The 22,706-nt window shown below is 48.0% G+C and overlaps 1 protein-coding gene across 2 annotated transcripts in view; it reads right to left on the reverse strand.

Annotated features, from left to right (window-relative positions):
- Positions 1-22,706, reverse strand: part of Taf1b (TATA-box binding protein associated factor, RNA polymerase I subunit B) — a 67,522-nt gene that overhangs the window by 34,062 nt on the left and 10,754 nt on the right. For both annotated transcript variants that reach the window (XM_006976616.4, XM_076559644.1), the window contains exons 4-8: positions 21,546-21,643; positions 21,013-21,108; positions 17,343-17,493; positions 15,319-15,475; positions 7,830-7,929 (exon numbers count right to left, since the gene is read on the reverse strand). In XM_006976616.4, coding sequence (XP_006976678.3) covers positions 7,830-7,929; positions 15,319-15,475; positions 17,343-17,493; positions 21,013-21,108; positions 21,546-21,643 — 602 coding nt within the window. The remainder of the gene's footprint in view (positions 1-7,829; positions 7,930-15,318; positions 15,476-17,342; positions 17,494-21,012; positions 21,109-21,545; positions 21,644-22,706) is intronic.

A 22,706-nucleotide genomic window follows, 5' to 3' on the forward strand; every position in this document is an offset into this window, starting at 1 on the left:
TGAACAAAACATTTCAAAAGATGTGCAAATGGGTGACACATGCATGAAAAACACCCAACACCCTAGCTGTCAGGGCATCATCTCGCTCACTCAGGACGACTCCCACTAAAATGATGAGAACGTTTTCCTTCCCGTTCATAAAATGGCACAGTGAGGAGGAAAAACCTTAAAGACTCCCCAGGGAAAAAGGGGCAAAAGCCCAACTGTTGATCTGAGCCCATCTACATTGTGGTGTCCATGTAAACTGGAGTAGTGATGTAGAAATTAAACACCAAACCTAAAAGCTCAGCACTCACAAGTCACACTAGTGTGCACCCACAGGAGGGGTCAGCACTCACAAGTCACACTAGTGTGCACCCACAGGAGGGGGGGGACTCCCACTGGAGCTGCATGCACACACTTACACAGCTCACAGTGGTCCAGGCGTGGAGCCTGCTGAGGTGTCTACTGACTCCCTGGTAAGAAAACATGGCCTGCATCCACAGCAGGATGTGTTCAGCCATAAAGAATGAAACCTTGGATGCAGCAACCCGGACCAGCCTACAGGGCATGGTGAAGGGGTCAGACACAGGGAGATGATGGAGCGTGTTCTCCTGTGTGTGGTGAAGGGGTCAGACACAGGGAGATGATGGAGCGTGTTCTCCTGTGTGCGGTGAAGGGGTCAGACACAGGGAGGTGATGGAGCGTGTTCTCCTGTGTGCGGTGAAGGGGTCAGACACAGGGAGGTGATGGAGCGTGTTCTCCTGTGTGCGGTGAAGGGGTCAGACACAGGGAGGTGATGGAGCGTGTTCTCCTGTGTGTGGTGAAGGAGTCAGACACAGGGAGGTGATGGAGCGTGTTCTCCTGTGTGCGGTGAAGGGGTCAGACACAGGGAGGTGATGGAGCGTGTTCTCCTGTGTGTGGTGAAGGAGTCAGACACAGGGAGGTGATGGAGCGTGTTCTCCTGTGTGCGGTGAAGGGGTCAGACACAGGGAGGTGATGGAGCGTGTTCTCCTGTGTGCGGTGAAGGGGTCAGACACAGGGAGGTGATGGAGCGTGTTCTCCTGTGTGCGGTGAAGGGGTCAGACACAGGGAGATGATGGAGCGTGTTCTCCTGTGTGCGGTGAAGGGGTCAGACACAGGGAGGTGATGGAGCGTGTTCTCCTGTGTGCGGTGAAGGGGTCAGACACAGGGAGGTGATGGAGCGTGTTCTCCTGTGTGCGGTGAAGGGGTCAGACACAGGGAGATGATGGAGCGTGTTCTCCTGTGTGCGGTGAAGGGGTCAGACACAGGGAGATGATGGAGCGTGTTCTCCTGGGTGGCCATTCAAGAGGTGGGAGAGAGGAGTGACGGCAGAGCCTGGGGCTCCTGACTGTCTGGTGCACGGCAGGACAGCTTCAACAGCAGCCAGCAGAGGATTTCCACGTTCCCAGCACACAGACAGACACAATTACCCCATCCAATCACTGCACACCTGCACTGAAGCGAGAGATCATGCCTCATAAATATGCACAATTAATTATGTGGGTTAAGATCAAGCAGACCTGAAATCAATGAAATAACGTTTTTATTTAGTACTGGAAGGAAGTAGCCTGAATTTGACATCTAGTGAAAATGTCTCTCAAAACATCAAAGAAACACAAATCAAAATAGTGAGCATTTTATTCCAATCAAATGGCCGTCATCAAGAACACACACAAACATACAAACCCCACAAAGTGTGGCAAGGAGCGGGTGGGTGGGATCCTTGTACACTACTGGCGGGAATATAAATTCTGCAACCGCTGTAGATGGCGATATGGAGATTCCTACAGCATAAACAAAAACTAAGGAACCACCATATGACCCAGCGTCCTGTGGCAGGGGAAGGAGGGCAGCCTAGAGGAATGAGAGAAAGAGAAACAGGAAACAGCCATGTAGACCGGTGGACGCCCAGCCCAGGTTTATGTGCAAGCTCATGGGTATGTAAAGAGTGATCACATAATTCCACCTGCAACCCCGGCCTACCTCCCCTCCTGTTCTACCATCCCTGCCATCAGCTGAAAGTCCCCAGTCACAGTGTCTGTAACCATGTTGAGAGGACGAGGAAACCAAGTGTCCACAGTCCCACCCTGGGGCTCTGCAAGGCTCGCTGTCTAAGTCCTGACCCTGGGACCCTGCGAGGCTCCGTCTCTAAGTCCATGTGTCAATGGATAAAGATAATGTGGCATATTTATACAATGGAGTTATATTCAGCTGTAACAAGGAAGGAAATTATGTTACTTGGAGGAATGACAGAGATCATCAAATTAAGCAAAAAAAAGCCAGACTCAGAAGACAAACATCATGTTTTCTATCATATGCAGGAAATAGATTTAAACACACACACGCACGCACGCACGCACGCACGCACGCACGCACGCACGCACGCACGCACACACGCACATGAAAGTAAAAAGAAAAGGTACTACCTGAAGAGTCGAAGAGACAGTGAGAGGGTGACAGGATCGGCAAATGTGAGGACAACACAATGACAAACACGCACAAAATGTCCTGAGGAAATACCGTATGTGCCTATGAAAGAAATGAGTAACTGAACAGAGACTGTGGAGTGGACGGAAGAAAGTAAAACCAGGCGTGCTGGTTGGTTTCTGTCAACTGGACACAAATCTAAACAGGTCTGCGACAAGGGTTCTTTTTTTTATGTGCATTGGTATTTGGCCTGCATGTATTGGTATTTGGCCTGCATGTATGTCTGTGTGAGGGAGTCAGATCCACTGGAACTGGAGTTAGACAACTGTGGGTACTGGGACTCGAACCCCGGTCCTCTGAAGAGCAGCCAGTGCTCTTAAACGCCACCGAGCTATCTCTCCAGCCCATGGGAAGAGGGATTCTTAATTAAAGTGCCTCCACAAGATTATCTTGTAGGCAGATACGTGGGCAATTATCTTAACGATTGATGTGATAGGGCCCAGCCCACTGTGGGTGGGGCCACCCCCGGGCAGGGGTCCTGGGTACTCTAGAGAGCAAGCCGGAAGCTGCACTCCTTCACGGCCTCTGCATCACCCTGGTTCCTGCCCTTTGTGAATTCCTGCCCTGACTTTACTCCCTGAGGGGCCGTGCTGTGGAACTCTAAGCTGAAATAAAACCCCTCCCTCCCCAGGGTGCTTTTGTCATGGCATTTTATCACAGCGACAGAAACCCGAACTAAGACACTCAGGCTGGGCAGGTGGCTCCGTGGGCACGGAACCTCCTGTGCAAGCCTGAGGACCTGAGTTCACATCCCCAGCACCCACATAAATGCCAGGTGTGCACATGTGTGGTCCCAGGCCCACTCCCGGGAAACAGGTAAACAGCAACAGTGGAAGGCATGTGTCATCCTCTTCTGGCCTCTGCCTAAGTGTACATGGGTGCAGGCACCTATACACACATGTACACACATCACACACTCAGACACACACTTGTGCACAGACCTCCTGTAACACACACGCACATAAAGATAAATACCAGCTCTGAGTCCAGGCCAATTCCAAGACTAAGAACTTGGGTTTTTCTTCTCCCAAACAAAGCCCCAAGGATGGAGTTTCCTCCTTGGCCATTCCACCACATTCTGACAAGCTGGCTGAGGCCTGGAGTGCTTGCTGGAAAACAGGTGTCCTCTGTCCCCCACACTAATGGCCTCCCCCCTGCCCAAGCCAGGAAACACTAACTTGCCTTATCAGGAAGAAGCCCACTTCACGTGGCTGCTCTGGCTAGCAGGCCTGGCCTCGGGCCAGAAACAGAACGGCTCCTATCTGACCCACCAGCTGCACGGACTTCCAGCTTCTCCTCTACCACAGGCCTTTTGTTCCTCAGGGCCACCTCTGCCTCAGGGCCACCTCTGCCTCAGGGCCACCTCTGGGTTTCAGTAAGCAGCAAGACGTCCACGCACATGTCACACGTGCAGGTACACATCCACACACTTGCACACACACGCATGTACACATACAGTAAAGAAGTAAAGGAGGACCACTTTGCAAACTCTACAGGCTCCGTTGGTTTGCCAGGGAATGCTCTTAATACCTGGATATCCAGATGATCATTTTCAAAGCACCTGAGCTGCCTCTCATCGATGACTCTTTTTTCATTATAAACTACTACAGCAGCCCCTGGCATATGTTCCAAAACCCTTAACGGAGGCCTGAAACCCCCCAGCAGTGCCCCGCCCTGTAAGTATCAGCTCCTTCCGCATACACACATACACATACACCTGTGCTGTGCTTTAACTCAGAGTCGGCACAGTGAGCGAGCAGAACACACAGCAGCACAGTAGTTAGTGGCAGGGGCGGAGGATGGTGCAGGGGTTAGGCGCACGGGCTGCTATCCCAGGGACCCGAGTCGGGTTCCCAGCACCATGAGGCAGTTCAGATTCACCTCTAACTGCAGCTCCAGGGGATCCTAAGCCGCTGCGCTCCTGAGACACCAGCACTCACGTGCACACCCCCCGCCCCCCATACCTGATTCAAGTAATAAATCATTTTTAGCGATGTGAATGGGGCTGCACTCTCGGAACACCGTCCTGTGTTTTGGCCTCCCCACATACAGGTAAACTTCATGGCTGCTCCTGGGCACACCTGAATTGCTGACATCACCGCTCCTGTATCTTCCGTCATATTAAGAACATTAGTGTTTACAGATTCTAAGCACTGTGGCTGATACTGATAACCAAAGGCTGCCAAGAGGGCAGGTCACGTGCCAGGTGTCAGTGGGCTGCACAAAAGGATGACTCACGGCCTGGCAGCCGCACAGAGGAAGGCCATCACACCACTCAGAACTCAAAACACGGATCAAAACTTCCTAGCCGGGCGGTGGTGGCGCACGCCTTTAATCCCAGCACTTGGGAGGCAGAGGCAGAGGCAGGTGGATCTTTGTGAGTTCGAGGCCAGCCTGGTCTACAGAGTGAGTTCCAGGATAGGCACCAAAACTACACAGAGAAACCCTGTCTCGAAAAACCAAACAAACAAAAACAAAACAAAAAACTTCCTGAGTTAATTTTTGAAATTTTCATCTAACATTTTTAGTACTATGACTGACCACAGACAACTAAAAGCCTGGGTAAGAGGGTTTTATCCACTATGGTCCTGTTACACCTATGGGTGCACTATGGTCCTGTCACACCTATGGTGCACTATGGCCCTGTTACACCTATGGTGCACTATGGTCCTGTTACACCTATGGTGCACTATGGCCCTGTTACACCTATGGTGCACTATGGTCCTGTTACACCTATGGTGCACTATGGCCCTGTTACACCTATGGTGTACTATGGTCCTGTCACACCTATGGTGCACTATGGTCCTGTTAGACCTATGGTGCACTATGGTCCTGTTAGACCTATGGTGCACTATGGTCCTGTTAGACCTATGGTGCACTATGGTCCTGTTAGACCTATGGTGCACTATGGTCCTGTTACACCTATGGGTGCACTATGGTCCTGTTACACCTATGGTGCACTATGGCCCTGTTACACCTATGGTGCACTATGGCCCTGTTACACCTATGGTGCACTATGGCCCTGTTACACATATGGGTGCACTATGGCCCTGTCACACCTATGGGTGCACTATGGTCGTGTTACACCTATGGGTGCACTATGGCCCTGTCACACCTATGGTGCACTATGGTCCTGTTACACCTATGGGTGCACTATGGCCCTGTCACACCTATGGGTGCACTATGGTCGTGTTACACCTATGGGTGCACTATGGCCCTGTCACACCTATGGTGCACTATGGCCCTGTCACACCTATGGGTGCACTATGATCCTGTTAGACCCATGGGTGCACTATGGCCCTGTCACACCTATGGTGCACTATGGTCCTGTTACACCCATGGGTGCACTATGATCCTGTTAGACCTATGGTGCACTATGGTCCTATTAGATCCTGATTTGGCAATGGACTGCATCCGTTCCTCTAATTTCAGAGACAAGGTGAAACACTGGAATTTTTTCCAAATTCTATCTGTATGATATCAACAACAGGAGCGGATGCAACCTTTATGTCACAGGGCATTTGAACAGAATGATTTTCTGAAAAGTGAGACCTCTACCCAGTTCATATCACACTGACGCTCTTCCTCACTAATCTTTTAACAATAAACATGACCAAAGGTCCTCCCCATCATGTCCTATCAAGTAACGAATTACTTAGGTAACCTATTTACTTGTGATAGAACAAAGATGAAGTATTTTCTAAGAGAATTAACTAGCTGAGGAGAAAAAAAATCTCAGATTATTTGGTCCTAATCTTTTTTTTTTTATTTCTCCTGAAGAAGGGACTTTACCTACTTTTGAAAGATTGAACAATAATGTATACAGTAACAAGAGATAGCTGGATGGACAGATGGTAGATGGATAATAGACAGACAGACAGACACATGTGACAGTCTGCGCCTCAGCTTCTGACTGATGCCAGTCTCTCTCCACCCTCGTGACATCAGTAGAGACGCCTGCTCAGAATCCCTGCTGTCCCCACACTAACCATGGCTCTTCGGCTTGGTCCATCAGCTAGTAGGTCTACCTGGGTCAATCTCAGGCTGGAAGGGTGTGGCCTTCCTCTGGACATCCCCTGTGGAATTTTCTATTTCACTTGGCCTCTGCTTCTCTCCAGCAATGAAGCTAATGTAACAGTCACACCCTGGCAGTGTCATCCCACCGGACTAAGTTGGTGACAGGTGGGAACAACCTCAGGTAAAAATGCTCCAGATTCCCCGTTTTTACCCAAAGTTCCGGAGTGTTTTCTGTTGCTGTTGTTTTTTGTTTTTCATAACTAAATAAGTACTTCTCAATGTACTGTTCACTTTGGTCAATCTCTCAAGACCCGTGTTCTTGGGGGGTCTTGAGACACCCTTGTCCTAGACTTGTTTCTGAAAGAAAAGATCTGTGGCCTCTCCAGCTGTTGTTTTCACCAAAGACTGACAAACCGTCAAGGCACAGAAGACTTCTAACATGGGAGATCCAGCCCAGACCCAGGCCTCATGATCTGCCTGTCATATAAGGATATGGAAAAGCTATAATGTTTTAGCCTTAACTTCACTGTATTATAAACTCCGCTGTCTTTATTAGGTTGCCACATGCATTACTAGAGTCAGAAACCACTGACATGCATTCCACAGAAGTCTCTTAAACAGCACAATAATTCCTTCTGTGGAAAATGGAAGAAAGCATTTACTATTAATACTTAGCCTACTTTTTTTTTATTTTATTCATTTCATTTGCTTTGGTGTTTTGCCTGCATGTATATCTGTGTGAAGGTACCAGATCCCCTGGAACTGGAGTTACAGGCAGTTGTAAGCTGCCGTGTGGGTGTTGGGAATTGAACCTGGGTCCTATGGCAGAGCAGTCAGTGCTCTTAACCACTTAGCCATCACTCCAGACCTACTTAGCCTCCTTACAACCATCTAATGAAGAATACAGGGGAGGTAACCTTTGAGTACGCTAACAGGAATAAAGACACACAATTCAAAGACAAAAGCATTGCTACCGGAAAGCAGGTCTAGAGAAAGACAACGGAGGCGGAGGGATGGTGAGTTCAAGGCCAGCAGGTGATGCAGCAAGACCCTGTGTCGGGCAGGAGGATAAACTAACATATGCAGAAGACTTGAACCGGCACAAGCCACGCTGTGTGCGGGCAATGAGAGACAGACCGGCCTCTTTTTCAGAGCGGCCACATGAGCAAATTTTAAAAAAGGATACGTCTACATCATTAAGTTACAGCCATTGAAACTAGACTTTGACTACAAACCCATAGAATCACACCGCACCAGAGACCACACAAACAACTGTACTGTTGCGTGTTAGTCAGTGCAGTGCACAGAAGAACACAGCTTACCTCTACAGCAAAGATGCCTTTGTCTCGACCATACACTCTCATCTCTTCTGGGAACACCTGGAAAGCATTTATGTACGGGATGCGGTCCTCTTCCACAAACCTGCACTTGACAGAAAGAAGGCCCGATGAGAGCCGCGCACTGGCTCTGGTCAACGTCCTGACAATCTCCCCCTTCACAAGGGAAGGGAGAATTAGCCTGGGGGCTTCTCTCTCCCTCATATTTTAAAAGAGAAAGCTGCTGTCCCAGCCCCCCTGGGGAGAGCAGCCAGCTGACTGTCTACAGGGTGTCGGACGCTGTACATGCTGAGTCTGAGAAGTATGTATCTGCCCGCTCACCACCAGGCTCCCAGAGCACCCCTTCCAGGGCTGGCTGCTATCACATGACTAGCTCCTGCTTATCCTGTGAATCCCTTCTTCAGGAAGCTCTTCCTTGGTCCCTGTTTCCTTGTCCCCCTTCTGTCCTCAGGTCATACATAGCCCTGTGCATGCTACCTGACGGAAAAACTATTAACGTTTCTGTCCCAATGCCTTGTATACAGCAGGAGGCCAGGCATTCTGAGTCAAATGTTGAATATGAAGAAACCTCCACATGTTTAAAACATTTATTTCTGTTTCATTCATCAAGTCAAATAAAGTTGTGGGGTATGACATGGCCCTGGTGGGAAACACCAGTGAACCAGAGTTAAAATTTCTGTCCCCACAGACCTTGTGTTCTAGCGAGAAAAGGAAGATGCGGGCAGACAGTCAATAAACCTACAGTGTGCTAAGTGAGAGACACAGAGGAGAGAGAGAGATGGAGCGCGCACTGGTGTGTGAGCCCAGTTGGGAATAAGCACCCAGAATGCACTGCCTCAGCCCCCACTGTCGCCCGCTTCCTAGAGAAAGTGTGGACCGAAACAATTTCAAAATTAAAACATGGTTCCTTTTAGTCTACTGAAATTAAGAATTAAATATTTAAGTTACAAATAAACAAAAACCTCTCCCAGTTGGGTTTTCATTAGTTATTTTAGTTTATATAAAGTCTATGCATAGAAAACTACAATATTGTCTTAATATTATTATATACATAAATGATGTAATAAATACCTATCACTTCAAAAACCACCTAGACTTCCAAATGCTAACATATACATCACTTATTTAGTCCTCGATATATATACACACACACATATATAGTATGTAATAATAATGTATGACATGTACATATGTAAACATGTATCTGTAAGTGTGAGAACACATGGCAGCAGAGTGCCCAGTGCTAGAACTGAGAGGGGAACAAGAGATGAGGGGCTGCCCCACCCACCCTACCAGTTCACAGACAGCAGGAGACACATGACCACAAGGGCCACTGGAGAGGCGTGTTCAGTGCAGCGGGGGGGGGGGGGGGGGGGGGACGAGAAAGAGAAATGAACCTTGGGGAGCACATTCTGGGGAAGCAGGTCTTGAAGCATGCGGGGTTTTGACAATGACTCACTGCTTACAGTACTGTTCTTAACCTCTTCTCAAAGCCTGCTTGCTTTGAATCTGAAATTTCTGTTAGGGAAACTTTTCCTCCAAATGACTGGCAGCTCAATCCAAACTCGATCACACTACTTCCCTCAGTAGGGGTAACAGCTGGGTACCAGGATCAGTGCAGGGAGGTGTGGACGGAGGAACTGGCACCAAATGAAAGCATCCTGCACGCTTCTCCTGCCCAACAGAGCGCGTCAGTAGCGAGCGACCCCTGGAACCCCTCTCCACTCCCAATCCTAGTGCAGCCTGGAAGCTCTGATCTGAGACCCACTGGACCTTAACAAGCTGCCGCGCCCATTAGAGCTGTGTGCACTGTGCAGCAGTCCTGCCCGATCGATCGTCCTTGTCATTTCCCTCACCGCCAGCGTCACCCGAGCCACCGCCTGCCTGAGGACAGAAGACACTTGCCTCCCTCTTTCCTCCCCTGCACAGCTGCTCAGATGGTCTCTCCAGCTGCTGACTATAGCACTCGAACCCCAAGTCCTAATGGGCACAGGGCTATTTCCGCAGAGATAAACTACGTCCTGGAAGTGTAGCAAAGCGGTAGCTGCAAATTTTTGTGGCTATACTGATTGTATATGTGGAAAACATTGGACCACATGTTAATTTGCTTTGTTCTGTTCTGTGAGAGGGTCTCACTATGTCGCCCTGGAAGGTCTGGAACACACTCACACTTCTGTCTGCCTCTGTCTCCTGAGTGCAGAGGATTAAAGGCTTGCACCACCATGCCAGGTATACATTGTATACCTTTTTTTGTTTGTTTGTTTTTTGTTTTGTTTTGTTTTTTGAGACAGGGTTTCTCTGTGTAGCTTTGTGCTTTTCCTGGAACTCACTTGGTAGCCCAGACTGGCCTCGAACTCACTGAGATCCGCCAGGCTCTGCCTCCCGAGTGCTGGGATTAAAGGCGTGCGCCACCAACGCCCGGCTCATTTTGTGCCTTTTTAAAGATTGATTTATCTATTTTATATACATGAATGCTTTCCTGCACATCTGTATGTATATAATACATGTGTGCCTGGTGCTCACAGAGGCCAGAAGAGGGCATTGGGTCCCCTTGAACTGGACTTACAGACAAATTGTGAGATGCCATGGGCATGCTGGAAACCGAACTCAGGTTCTCTGAAGGAGCAGGAAGTCCTTTCAATCACTGAGCCACCTCTCAGGCCTTAGGAATTGAATATTTTTAATGGTTGAGAATTTTATTCCTAAATGATACCTCAACTTTTTAAATTATGGTTGATGAGAGGAGACATGGAGGTGAATACAACTAAAACTTATTATAGACATGTGTGGAGGTTTACTATAGACACGTATGAAGGTTTACTATAGACAGGTATGAAGGTTTATTATAGACACGTATGAAGGTTTATTACAGACACGTATGGAGGTTTATTACAGACACGTATGGAGGTTTATTACAGACACGTATGAAGGTTTATTATAGACACGTATGAAGGTTTACTATAGACACGTATGAAGGTTTATTATAGACACGTATGGAGGTTTATTACAGACACGTATGAAGGTTTATTATAGACACGTATGAAGGTTTACTATAGACACGTATGAAGGTTTATTATAGACACGTATGAAGGTTTATTACAGACACGTATGGAGGTTTACAATAGACACGTATGAAGGTTTATTATAGACACATGTGGAGGTTTATTACAGACACGTATGAAGGTTTATTACAGACACGTATGAAGGTTTATTACAGACACGTATGGAGGTTCACTATAGACACGTATGGAGGTTTACTATAGACACGTATGGAGGTTTACTATAGACACGTATGGAGGTTCACTATAGACACGTATGGAGGTTTATTACAGACACGTATGGAGGTTTACTATAGACACGTATGGAGGTTTACTATAGACACGTATGAAGGTTTACTATAGACACGTATGGAGGTTTACTATAGACACGTATGGAGGTTTACTATAGACACGTATGGAGGTTTACTATAGACACGTATGGAGGTTTACTATAGACACGTATGGAGGTTCACTATAGACACGTATGGAGGTTTATTACAGACATGTATGGAGGTTTACTATAGACACGTATGGAGGTTTACTATAGACACGTATGGAGGTTTGTTATAGACACGTATGGAGGTTTGTTATAGACACGTATGGAGGTTTACTATAGACACGTATGGAGGTTTACTATAGACACGTATGGAGGTTATTATTATTTAAGGGGGAAAAGTCCCGGCCCTAGCCCGGCTTACAAGGACACACCTCTGTCCTGCTCCCTCTCAGTCCTCCCCTCCTCCAATCAGCTCTCATCCCTAGACCCACTATCCACTTTCGGCTCCTTGATCACACACAGCCCACTCCTGCTTCGAGCCTGGCGCTAACAACACTCTCCACCCGGAGTGCTGGATCCTCGTTCACGGGGTGGCTGCTCACTTAGCTCCTGGATCACACAGCTCTCCACCCGGAGTGCTGGATCCTCGTTCACGGGGTGGCTGCTCACTTAGCTCCTGGATCACACAGCTCTCCACCCGGAGTGCTGGATCCTCGCTCACGGGGTGGCTGCTCACTTAGCTCCTGGATCACACAGCTCTCCACCAGGAATGCTGGATCCTCGCTCACGGGGTGGCTGCTCCTTCACTCCACATGCAGCTCAGACCCCCTCTGCTGCTCTGAAGCTGCCGTCCAGTCGTGTACTTCCGCAGCATTTGCTCAGCCTCGGGTCTGCGCCTGCCCGGCCGATCACTTTCTCCTCTATTCATGTCTATCCATCCCCTCTGGTCTTCAGCCCCATGAGAGCGGAGCACTGACACAGGAACTTCCCAGCTGTATCTGGACTCCAGCCCACTGTGCAAGCACAGCAGACACTCCACACATATTTACAGAAAGTGCTGGCTGTTGTTACTTCCCATCATCACTGCTGGCAGGAGGCTCCTTTATAATCAATGTAAAGGGACAGGAACTAATCCTGAGGCCTATGGATGCTGCTCTAAAGATAATAGGCAACAGCAGCTTACAATTACTGCTGAGACATGTAGGGCCAGGCGTGGGGCGCACGCCTTTAATCCCAGCGCTAGAGGCAGAGGCAGGGGGATCTCTGAGTTAGAGGCCAGCCTGGGCTACAGAGTGAGCAACTCTGTCTCAAGAAAAGAGAAACAAAGAATGAAAAAAACCAAAAGAACGAAAGAAAAGGGAGGGAGGGAGGAAAGGAGAGAGGGAGGGAGGGAGAGAGAGGCAGAGAAGGAGAGGGGAGAGAGAGAGAGAGAGAGAGAGAGAGAGAGAGAGAGAGAGAGAGAGAGAGAGAGAGAGAGAGAAGAGACATATACGCATCTGGCCAAGCTCAGGACATCTCCCTGCGGACCAATGCTCTTTAGCTGCACAAAGTTTAGCCGTACGCTCAGACTGAACACCTGAATCTCCTGCAGGGCGACTCAACAGAGATAACAGCCCCTGGCCGGAGTCTGACTCTGCAGGTCTGCCAAGTCCCCAGATACTGCTGGAGCGGCAGGTCAAGAAGCCGCAAGTCGAGGAACAGCAGAGCGCGAGGAAGAGCAGTGGCAGTCCTTTCTCCCACTGCCCCAAGCAACTAAGCTCTGTCCCCAACTCGTACACCCCACGGAGGAGCATGGCGACAGCCCTCCAGCTAACTAGATCCGATCTCCTTGAAGGCAGGCATTTTAGAATTGCCCTCTGTGGGGGAGGAGAGTCAGAGCGAAGGGGGATGAGCCAGGGAGGGACTGGAATTGTCTATTCCATGAACACCGCGTTTTCCCCGAGAAGAACTGCAGTAAGTCTTCACTTGTTCAATTTCTGGGAGAGTTCTGCTGCCCACTCACAGACTGCCCTGGGGCAGCCGGCCCCTTGCCCCAGCTCTGAAGGCACCATTAGGTTCTCATGATTAGGGATCTTTTTGAAAGACCCTCTGGTTACCAGCAGGAAGATGGGTAGGAAAGATTGATGACTGAAGACAGAGCTCAGTTGGGCAATCAGGGAGCACCCAGGTGAGGTGGGGGGAGAGCGGGTTACGGGGTATCATGATGACTGACTGCGTGAAGAGTGAAGAGAGAGTCCAGGAGAAGCCCTAGGTTTCCCGACAGAACACCAGGCTGCTCAGCATGTGCTGAGAGCACTGAGCAGGGTCGAGGAGACAGAGGGTGAGGCACGTTTTAGTCAGACTGATTTAACCATAAAGACGTCGAGGAGTCATGGCCAGTGGGCAGCTCTACAGGTGAATACATGGGTCTGGCCCTCACTAGACAAGCCTGGGCTGGCGGCAGAGTCGGGAGTCTTCTGAATATAGATAATAATTAGTCTTGGGAAAAGATGATGTCATCTCGTGAGGGCACAAAGTAAGGCAATATTCAACACAGAGAATCACGAGTGGTCGCTGTGCGGCTGCTCACACCCCAGGAAAGCTTTGTTATTTGGTTAATGTCCAAATCAAAGGCACTATCATCATTTACTAGAAGCATTCTATTTCATAAGAAGGCCAAGCGCAGTAATGACGATGACCACAATGACGGTGAGGAGAACTGAACCATGACTAGCCGGAGCTCTAATGACCCCCAGACCTGCTCTAACTGGGGGTCATTGGATGCAGTGCCAATGGCCGCAGCGGCCAGAACCCTAAGGTGCCATTTTAACACAGGCCCACTCTACCCAGAAGGAAGCAGAAACTGACTTGCTCACTGTCATGTCATGTGACAATGAACTGGCAGAGCCAGAAGCCTGGCTTCCAACTGGTGCCCTTGTGAGCGGTCCACTTGCTGATGAGATTCAACATTCTTATTCAGAACACACACAGGAATGGAGAAATGAGCATGTCAATGATTTTGCTCTGCCTAGTAAGTGACTGATTCTTGTGCACTCAGTTCATTAGTCATAAACCCCTGGATAATGGAGCCGGCTTTAGCTCAAGCATCTTCTTCTTTAGGTCAGTCTTTCTGTCTGAAATCCTCTAGCCTACCTTGGGATATGTAAATGCCTACTACAGCATAACAAGGCCTTTCTATAGCTTTGATATCAACTTTTCCTAATAAACAGACTGCCTATATTTTAGTCTTGACAACCACAATACATCGTTTTATATAACTACTAATGGCCATTGTTAGTAAAAGATCCCCTGTTCATCTTAGAGAAATATTTAAGATGTCTCCACAGGAATATTAATGTCTTTTTTCTCTTCAAATTATTTTATTCACATTAGATTATTAACTTTCTAGTCTCTCATGTGAGGAGAACACTACAATTTCTGCTATACCAGTAAAAACTCGAATTATTAGACTTAAAGATAATTAACTTCAAGAATCAGAAGCCAAGCTCCACGAAGTGATTAACTGCCACTGTCAGTCGGCCTGGATCTGGACTCACCTAGGAGACACATCTACCTCAGGCATCTGGAGAAATGTTCCCAGGGAGGCTTAACTAAGGGAAAATCCACCGTGAGCGCAGGTGGCACCCCCTCCCCCATGGGCTGGGGTCCTGGACCGAACACAAAAGAGAAATGGAGTAGACAGCGGCATCTTTCTATATTAGTGATCTGACGTGATCAAGCCGCCCACCACCGACATGGTGGACTGGATCCCTCACACCACAGCCGACATGGCGGACTGGATCCCTCACACCACAGCCGACATGGCGGACTGGATCCCTCACACCATAGCCGACACGGCGGACTGGATCCCTCACACCACAGCCGACACAAATCTTCCTCTTCTGAGTGAGCTGCTTCTGTCAGTTCTTAGTCACAACAGGAGAAAAGTAACCCGGGCACCACCCAAACTTTCCAGGCCTTTCCTCACTTTAGGCTTTCTTGTACAATTAAGAATATCCCGGGGTTGGGGATTTAGCTCAGTGGTAGAGCGCTCGCCTAGCAAGTGCAAGGCCCTGGGTTCAGTCCTCAGCTCCAGGAAAAAAAAAAGAATATCCAAAGGCTGTTCCTAAATTCACACAGATTATCATGACAAAATGATCAGGAAGTAAGTTCAGCTCACCTCAAGAGGTCTGAAAGAGTCATTGTTTCTCTCTGCCAGAGCAAGGACAGGTAGCAGAGAGCAAGGGTCCTGGGCACAGTCATCTTCAGGACACCCTTCTCCTTCCAGTCCGAGTATTCCACTCCATCCACAGATCCGGAACAGACATCTGCGGCCTCTTCAGGAACAAAGCAAGAGTTTAAAAATGAGGAACACAACAAGGGGCATTCAAGATAGACGGTAACTGATTTGCTCTGCACAAACAATCCAGCTTTGCATGTGCCACCAACTCTGACAGCCCAAGTTCAATCCTCAGGACGCACAGGGTGGAAAGTGAGAATCTGACTCCTCCAAGTTGTCCTCTGAGCTCCACATGTATGTGCTGGAGACACACGGACACACACACACACACACACACACACACACACACACACACACACTCCCAGGTGGTCACTGTGCCCGCCCTGACTGTGCTTCACTAGACTGAGTGACTCCAGCTGTGCAGATCCTGTGCAGAGATGAAATGTGGAGCTTTTTTCCAAGGGTTGATCTTACCGCATTGGTTTTTTACTTTGTTTGTGTGCAGGCATGCACTGGGTTGGGACCCAGGCCAGGGAGCACGGGGAGGTCAGAGGACAACTTGTGGGAGTCAGTTCTCTGCTTCCGCCACGTGGCTTCCTGGGCTGGACCTCGGGTCCTTAGCAGCAGGTCTCCTTTACCCCAGACCATCTTGCCGGCTCTGTCCTAACGGTTTTCGTCCATCCTTCGGTGTGCTCAGCACTGATTTCCTTGTTCTTGCTTGTGGCTTGGCTGTCATTTATTCTTAGCACATCATCACATTTCCTCTGTGTTCCGACAGTCTCCTCTCAAGAGACGTTTCCCCTTCGTCTTGTCGGGTTCTGCTCCAGTGAACCGTCTGTGGGCTGACTCTGGACTTTCTGTTCACCACCTTCCTCAACCTCTGTCCATCTCCTCTCTCCTGCTGGATGGATTTCCTGGATCCCATTTCACCTTCTTTCTGATTCTGCATTCATTTTTATGGGTTTTTTGTTTTGGTTTGGTTTAGATTAAGATGTAATATTTGGATTACATTAAGATGTAATATTATTAAATGAATGTTGAAAATGAACAGAACATTTTGTGAGGACAGTAGACTACACTTCTCTCTCTCTTTTTGTATATTTTTTTTTAGCAACATGGAGAGCTATTTGAATTATATGCACATACAATCTTGCCTCTCTCTCTAACATATTCAAATAAAAACCTTTCTGGATGATTGCCTATGGTGATAATAGTTATATCTGAGTGGGATGGCAGCTGGGGTTTTATCTTCTTTGTAACTGCATTTTATAGTTTAATATTGAGTTCTGTTTATAATTTTAGTATAAAAACTAAAAGAAAGTTCTAGAAACAAATTTGTGAAAATATTTATTTTTCTATTTCTGTGCAAGTATGTCTAAATGTGTGTGTGCACCACCAGCATGCCTGGTGCCTGCAGAGGCCAGAAGAGGGTTTCAGACCCCTAGAACTGGAATTACACACAGATGTGAGTGATCACGTGGGTGCTGGGAATCGAACCTGGATCTTCTGGAAGAGCAGCCAATGTTCTTAACATCATTTCTCCAGCCCTCAAAGTGCCTCTTCAAAAACAGCACTAAAATTTCATTCAGTTTGCTCTTCTTCGTCGCGTGACTCAGGAAGTCATGATTCCTAAGTCAAGTTCCCTTCCTTAGACATCCTGACCATCAGGAGACAGGACTAAGTTATTAATGAGCTTGTTTGTTTTAGAGATCGTGTCTCCGCTGAGGTCTCAATGAAGGCTGACCTTGAATTCCCGATTCTCCTGCCTCTGTCTCCCGAGTGCTGGATTACAGGCGTGCACAGCACACCTGGCTGGCCTGTGTTAGTCTGAAGACGCAATGTTGGCTTTAAGACTCTAAGCATCAGGGCAGTAGTCAGCATCGAGTTAGAGATCTGGGCCCCACACTGGGGAAGGAGAGAACCACCTCCCTCGAGTACAACACATAAACAGTTTTATTTTTTACCTGACTTTGGTGATGCTTTGGTGACAGGGAAAGGCTTTGGAATTTCGGAGTCGGACTGGAACTCTGCTCCACTTTCAAGGGGACAGGTGGTGTCACTTGGCATCTCAAGCTCACTGGCCCAGTCTGAACACTGTAGACTGTCTTCCAATACCTGTCCATAAAATAACAGACACAGAAATGACTGCTTGAGTTTAAAGGTCAGCTTCTGTGAGCGTTCCTGCCTGGGGAACTGTTCCCCAACAGTACCCGGCAATGCTTCCCGGAGAGAGACTACAAAAAAGAGCAAATGGGAAACAGTGTGCCAGCACGAGCACACACACACACACACACACACACACACACACACACACACACACATATACACACAGACAGACACACACACACATATATACACACAGACACACACACATCTATACACAGACACACACACACACACACACACACACACACACACACACACACACACACATATATATATATATACACACAGACGTGCACACACATATATACACAGACAGACAGACAGACAGACAGACACACACCCCAAGTCTCCTGATCCCAGGAGCACCTCTCTTGTCATGTAAAAGGAATGATATATGTGGGGCTTGTGGATGTAGTTGGTAGACTTGGCTTGGTCCTCTGCACGTCCACAGGGCACCGTAGCTCATGTCTGTCAATCTAGCACTTGGGAGGTGGAGGCAAGTCCAGGTCGTCCTTGACTACGCAAGCTGGCTTATGATAATGATGTTTTATCCCAGCAAAAGAAGCCCTAACTAAGACTTGGTGAGAAGCTGTAGTTCAGAGGTAGAACGCTTGCCTACTGTGCATGAAGTCCAGGATTCAACCCTCAGCGCTGCACGAACTGTGTGTGGTAATGGATGCTGTAATCTCAGCACAAGAAGTAGAGAGAGCAGGAATAGAATCAAGGTCATCCTCAGCTACATACTGAGTCTGAGGCCAGCAGGGACTGCCTGGGACTCTGTCTCTAAAGCAGGGAGGGGCATGTTTAGGAAGAACAACACTTCAGATTGGAAGATATAATGCACAGTGACATTTTAAATGACTATCTTTTGACATTTCCTCTTGGATGTCTAACGTGGCCTCAAACTTGACACGTCCCACGCCCGACTCCTGATCTTCCAGTCCCACCTGCCCTTTCAGTCTAAGGCGGCTTTCCTTCTAGCTGCTCAGACTGAGAAGCTCGTAGTCATCCTGGACTCCAGTCTCCACACCCCACCCTAGTCCATCAGGAAATCCTCTTGGCTCTATCTCCAGAGCTCATCCAGAGTCCTCCTCCTCATCTCCTGTGTACTGCCAGGCCCCAGCCTGATGCCACTCACCAAAGGCAGGCTTAGCTTGTTCCTCCCTTCCACACCTCATGTTAATCTCACTTCCCAGAGCTCCGTCACCCCACTGGGAAGCCCTCCCTGGCCATCTGGGTTACACAGCACCCTTCCTGATGCTCCATTATGCACATTTGTTGGCTTGCTCTGGAAGTTTCCAGTTTATTCAATAGCCCAAAAGTTGTAGGACGGGATTCAGATGCAGGCCTCTCTAATTCCTGGAACAGATGCATCCAGAGCTCTAAGACCACATTTGCAGACTTACTGAGAAACCCACATTGCTGAGAATAGAATCCATGGGCTTGAACTGCTAGGCAAGTTCTGCCTGTGAGTTATACTCCAAACCCATTTCTAATTTAAAATGTAATTTTCTCTCCCTTTCAAAACGGGCATTGCTGTACCCGTGAGACATAAATGATAGAATTTACCCATGAGCTTCCAATTTCATTTCTTATTTATTCACCAGGATTTAGTGTGATACTATTCACCCAGGTGTTTACTCATACCAACACAACTTCTGTCTGTAAGTTTTCAGTTAACCTAACAGATCAGAGTGTCATAGAGAACCCTAGGTTCTCATTCCTGCTTTCACATACCAGGCAACATCACAGTGCACAAAGACAAGGACAAACAAAACACCAAGTGTGAGATATGAAGGTCACGGTCTTACTACGGTGAGTAACTCTCTCTCTCTCTTTTTTCCCGTTTAAAGAGTCGCCATAAAACCATAAAGCATCTTTTGCTTTTCTTGACAAGCAAGTGGTTCATATATCCAGACGGGCTAGTGTTCCTAACTTTATGATCATAAAACGCTTCCTTTTCCAGTTAATTTAAATTACCTTTGGGAGCTGGGTGAAGTTTACCACCTCATACTTAAGTGGGTCATTCCGCAGGTCGTCTCCCTCAGTGGTGTCCTGCATGGTTCGACTACTCTAACCTCAGCCCCAGGACTGGTTCCTAACCATGGAGGACGCACGCGTGTGCAGCTCGGAGGGAGGCGCCTCCTCTGCTCACCTCTGTAATCGATTCCTTTCATCCTGGCCCGGGACCCTCATCCTGGATCACTGACCTTTGCATGCAGAACGAGGAGGACCTGACCAAACAAGGAAGTACGGGCCACGCTCCCAAGTTTCTACCAAATCTGAGTCACTGGACTTAGAATCTCATCTTAGCCCTGGAGGGCAGCCACCACTCATCGGACACATCTGTGGTTGGGACACGTGCCTTGCTCTGCAGCAGAACTGTTCTCCAAGGAAAGGCGCCGCAGCAAACCTCTGGAGACATCCAGAACAAACCGCTCACAGAGAGCGGCTCTAATGGGCGGCCTGACTGACTCTCCTTCACTTCAAAGCTGCTGAGATGAGACAGGGGCTGGATATGGAATACCGGGTACAGCAGGCACGAAGGTCACGTGGAAGCAATACACATGCAGGGCTTGGGGATGTGGTTGGTAGACTGCTTCCCGGCACGCACAAAGCCCTTGGCTTGGCCCTCTGCACATCCACAGGGCACCGTAGCTCATGTCTGTCAATCCAGCACTTGCGGGGTGGAGGCAAGTCCAGGTCGTCCTTGACTACACAGCAAGCCTGGCCTGGGATACATGAGACCCTATCTCAAAATAAAATAAGATGGGCGGTGGTGGCACACACCTTTAATCACCGCATGTGGGAGGCAGAGGCAGGAGGATCTCTGTGAGTTCAAGGCCAGCCTGGGATAAATAGTAAAGTTCCGTCTCAAAAATACAGTAACACTAATAATAATAATAATAATAGGAATAACAGATGCAAAAATTCCAACAACAACAATAAATAAGACAAAGAAACCCGGCAAACTCAATAGTCACAGGACAGGAGTCCAAGAGTCTCCACTCTTCTAGTGGGGGGTGGAGCTCCGAGGCACGGAGCTTTCCTAGCATGTGAGTTTGACCCCAACACTGTAAAACAAGTAAGAAATTCCTTAAAGTTCCCCAAGTGAGCTGGACGTAGTGGTGGCTGTAATCCTAGCAATTGAAAAGCTGAGGCAGGAGGATTACCAGGAGTCCAAGGCCAGCCTGACTATGGAGTGAGATCCGGACTCAAGAACCCAAACCAAACCGGCAATACAAACTTGGAAAGGGAAGAGGAATTTTAACTGCCTTTATGTCACAGCTATTTATTAAACAGCCACAATTCATTGTGGAGTCTGGATCATTCTGGATTGCACCAGGAGCCTCTTCCCTGAAAATCCATAAACAAGCACCACAGCCAGACTCAGGCAGCCACAAATACCACCTTTGTCTCCGCCACACAAGGCGGATTCTGCTCCCACCCGTCAGCTACGTGGCTCACCTTGGCTTTCTTTCCTCTTGTGCGAACTGGGTTTTCACAATAGGCCTGCCTGCTCTTCTGAAGGTAGCGCTTCCAAAACCTGTGTAGAACCTCGTTCTAGGGGAAGGGAGATACGTGGTGAACGATTATGAGGGCATACACAGTCACATCTACACCACACAGGCGCTCACACTTTACAGATCGCCCCCCATCAAATGCGGTCTCCCCTGCATTTCCTTAGCAGGGACACGGCGGGAAACACTGACTCAATAAAAGCTTCCTTTTGTTTTCAGGGCTGGAGATTAAAGACAGACCTAAGATACACTTCTAATCTTGAAGCAAGGGAAAGGACCAGGCATTAGAGATCACCACGGACCTGTTTACACAATCACGACCACAGAAAGGAAACAGTTTACACAGGACGACACTTTTGGGTGGGCAGAGCCCGGCTCTTCCTGTAATTCCTCTCAGGTCCATTCAAACATGGAGGCGCTAACATCCACACACACACACACACACACACACACACACACACACACACACACACGACTTACCTTTAGCTCTGGGCCTACTCCCAGGGTCTTCAGGGCTTCTGCCTGGTGGTAAAGTATGCACTGGAAACCTTCACACACGTACCAATCCCAGCCTTTCTCTGAAGGACAAATAACAAGCTTTAGACACACGTATCCTAACTTACTATGACTCTTCTACACAATGCAGTTTCTGTTGACACATGCCAAAAGGCTACTTTTGTATCTCAAATAGTTTCTTTCCTTTCTTTGTGTGTGTATACACTTTTGTATTTGTTCTTTCTAAATCATTCATTCATTCATTCATTCATTCATTCATTCTGCCTGTGTGTATGTCTGTGAGAGTGTTAGGTCCCCTGGAACTGAAGTTACAGGCAGTTGTGAGCTGCCATGCAGGTGCTGGGATTCGAACCCGCGTCCTGTGGAAGAGCAGCCAGTACTCCCAACCACTGAGCCACTTCTCTCTCCAGCTTTTTTTGTTTTTTTGAAATAAGTTCCCACTATGTGACTCTGCCCTGCCTGGAACTTGTTATGCAGACCAGGCTGGCCTCAGATTTGTATCCGTCTTCCCGCCCGTCTCCTCCTAAGTGCCCTTAGCATAGGCATCCACTACCACGTCCAACTGTGAACAGGTTCTATTTTTATACTCTTTTTAGTATTCTGATATATTTGTATCAGTTTCCAAATTGATGTATTTGTATATATTTGTATTTAACAAAATTAAGCATTTTGTTAACATATTGAATTGTTTTCAATTATCTATCATAAAGGTGGAAAACTGACCAGTCAGCATGTTTAAAAAAACAAACAGGTAAAATTTATGTTTGTTTGGGGTTTTTGTTTTTGGTTTTAGTTTTGTTTTCTTTTTGAAGAGGGTCTCACTATGTAGCCCTGGCTATCCTGGAACTCAATACACGGGCTGGTGTGGAACTCACAGAGCTCTGCCTACCTCTGCCTCCTGAGTGCTGGAACTGAAGGTGTGTACCAGCACACCCAGTGAGATCTAAGTTTTTTAAATGTGTATTTTACAATGCTCAGAACATTGCTATGTGTAAAAACCTGGTCACTGCTTCTACCAGTGTTCTGGTCCATTTCAACACATATCTTGGTCAACACATAAGTGAATGTCACGAACCAAGAACTGATGTGCAGAAGTCCCGGAATGGGCAACATAGGCACATTTAA

Source organism: Peromyscus maniculatus, chromosome 22 (assembly GCF_049852395.1).
Source record: "Peromyscus maniculatus bairdii isolate BWxNUB_F1_BW_parent chromosome 22, HU_Pman_BW_mat_3.1, whole genome shotgun sequence".
Taxonomy (NCBI): Eukaryota; Metazoa; Chordata; class Mammalia; order Rodentia; family Cricetidae; genus Peromyscus; species Peromyscus maniculatus.